The sequence below is a fragment of the Theropithecus gelada genome, chromosome X (genome assembly GCF_003255815.1).
Source record: "Theropithecus gelada isolate Dixy chromosome X, Tgel_1.0, whole genome shotgun sequence".
NCBI classification, from domain to species: domain Eukaryota; kingdom Metazoa; phylum Chordata; class Mammalia; order Primates; family Cercopithecidae; genus Theropithecus; species Theropithecus gelada.
This window is the reverse complement of record NC_037689.1, coordinates 100,929,545-100,931,767: the sequence shown is the minus strand read 5'-3', so window position 1 is coordinate 100,931,767 and position 2,223 is coordinate 100,929,545. Positions and strand designations below refer to the sequence as shown.

General features: G+C 54.4%; 1 protein-coding gene across 4 annotated transcripts; it reads left to right on the top strand.

The window, feature by feature from the left end:
- The first annotated feature begins 260 nt into the window (after window positions 1-260).
- BEX2 (brain expressed X-linked 2) lies at window positions 261-1,963 on the top strand. 4 transcript variants are annotated; one of them, XM_025373181.1, is made up of 3 exons: window positions 261-447; window positions 875-953; window positions 1,329-1,963. In XM_025373181.1, the coding sequence occupies exon 3, from the start codon at window positions 1,334-1,336 to the stop codon at window positions 1,721-1,723; it is 390 nt and encodes a 129-aa protein (XP_025228966.1). In that variant the 5' UTR covers window positions 261-447; window positions 875-953; window positions 1,329-1,333; the 3' UTR covers window positions 1,724-1,963. The 4 variants fall into 4 exon arrangements, with proteins under 4 accessions (XP_025228966.1, XP_025228967.1, XP_025228964.1 ...); XM_025373182.1 differs by having other exon boundaries at window positions 298-411; XM_025373179.1 differs by having other exon boundaries at window positions 317-724.
- The last annotated feature ends 260 nt before the right edge of the window (window positions 1,964-2,223 follow it).

The window sequence follows — 2,223 nt, the reverse complement described above, 5'->3', positions numbered from 1 at the left end:
AAAAATTAATTAACAGGCAGAAGGAGGTGAATCCTGGGAGCCAAGGGCAGAGAGAGGCAAGTCCCCAGAGAAGTGGGAATGGCCAACAGCTCCCTGAGAAGATGCCTTCCGTCCTTCCTGGGCAGGCAAGGGAAGTCTCAAGAATACACAAGAGAAGGGAGAGTGGCAGAGCCCAGCCTGGGGATGTTAAAAGGGACTCACGGTGAGGATGGGGGCGGGCCCGAAAGTCCCACCTGACTCCAGGCTGCAGGAGGGGGCGTGGGACGGGGGCGGAGCCGCTGGCGATGACAACAGCCCCACGTGATCGGCCAACACTGAGTCTTGCCTCGCTCTGGCGTCAGAGCCGCCGTCGCTCGCTCCTTTCTCGGCTGTGGTACCTGTTCCCGGTGGCCCTGAGGACGTGCGGGCCAGGTGCGGCCCCGAAAGCAGGAAGCGGAGGGAGAGCAGGTAAGGGAGACAGAGGGGGTCCCTGGGGTTGGTGTGGGGGAGCGGCCCCGGCCTGCGGATGCCCCACCCCCGAGGAGCCGCGCTGAGACGCAGCCGGTGCACGATGCAGCCCCGGGGCCCCGCCGCGGGACCGCGAGCCTTTAGTGAGCGGAGGAGTGCCTGGCCCCGCGGGAGCCGGCGGTCCTGAGGCTACGGCCCTTCTGAAGCACCTGCCTCCGCCACCAGCGCAATCTTTTCTGAGATCCCTGCTCCGCCCTTCTTGATGCAGAAAATGGTGGTCAGCTTGGGGGGGCGGGGCGGCTGAGGCGCGGGGAGAGGGCGGCGAGGAGGGCCCGGGCCCGGCGCGGGGAAGGGGCCGGGTGGCGGCGGGTCCTCGCTAGTGTTCCGCTGCAGCAGCCTCCACTCTTCCCACCCCGGCCGTCTGCAGGTCTGCGAGGCTAAGTGTCGAGGCGACGCACCTCACGTCGAGAATCGGGAGGAGGAGGAGACTGCAAGGATAGGCCCAGGTCGGTGCGAGGGACGGTGGCGGGGCGGGGGTCAGAACATGACGAAAGCCCAGTCTGGGACCCCAGTCGGTTCCTTCACTGCTACGCTTCGCAATCCCCCAGCCCCACCCCTTCTTCGTCCTCCATTTTGGCGCCTGCAGAGGCCTGGAGATGGATCTGCAGAGAAGATGGTGGGCTTTGCGGGAGAGAGGGGCGCGGACTGCCCCCCCCCCACCCCGAGGGTACACGGGGCCTCTCTGGTGGGAAAAAAAATGAAATTTAAAAAAGGCCTTTGAAATCCAGGGCTCTGAATTTTGAAAGGTGGGTAGTCGGGCCTCTGTCCTCGGTGCTGATCAGTTCACCAAGAATTGAGTCCATTTTCTCTCTGTCTCCTAGGAGTAATGGAGTCCAAAGAGGAACGAGCGTTAAACAATCTCAACGTGGAAAATGTCAACCAGGAAAATGATGAAAAAGATGAAAAGGAGCAAGTTGCTAATAAAGGGGAGCCCTTGGCCCTCCCTTTGAATGTTGGTGAATACTGTGTGCCTAGAGGAAATCTTCGTAGGCGGTTCCGTGTTAGGCAGCCCACCCTGCAGTATAGATGGGACATAATGCATAGGCTTGGAGAGCCACAGGCAAGGGTGAGAGAGGAGAATATGGAAAGGATTGGGGAGGAGGTGAGACAGCTGATGGAAAAGCTGAGGGAAAAACAGTTGAGTCATAGTCTGCGGGCAGTCAGCACTGACCCCCCTCACCATGACCATCACGATGAGTTTTGCCTTATGCCCTGAATCCTGATGGTTTCCCTGAAGTTAATAGGGAGACCCCAGCTTCCTAAACTTACACATTTGTGGTGTACCTTTGTTGTAAACCTTTTGATGTTACCTATTTCTTGTGGGTCTCCTATTACCAGCTTCAAACTGAATGTTGTTTTGACCCAGTTTGTAAGTTTCTGTCAGCAGGGGAGTTTTACCTACTGCATGGAAAGATGCTCATTATATATTGTGAAGTTAATAAAACAGTTTTAAAAACCATTCTCTGCATTCTTTTTTACTTTAAATCTTAAATATGAACATAAACAGTCATATATGTACACATATATACACATATATAGAAAATCGTGTTTATCTTTGTGGTAGAATTAAGAGGGAGTTTATTCTTGCTTATCCATAATTTCTTATTTTTTAAAATGGAACACGTATTACTTATAAAAAGCAATGTGACCAATCTCAATTTTAACTTGCTTCTGGGATCTCTTTTTAGAAATGTTTAAGAGACACATCTCTTTGAA

Excerpts from the sequence above, each read along its gene's own strand:
- BEX2 (XM_025373179.1), top strand. Across the intron at positions 954-1,328 it reads GACTGCAAGGATAGGCCCAG|GAGTAATGGAGTCCAAAGAG; the intron begins GTCGGTGCGAGG and ends TCTGTCTCCTAG.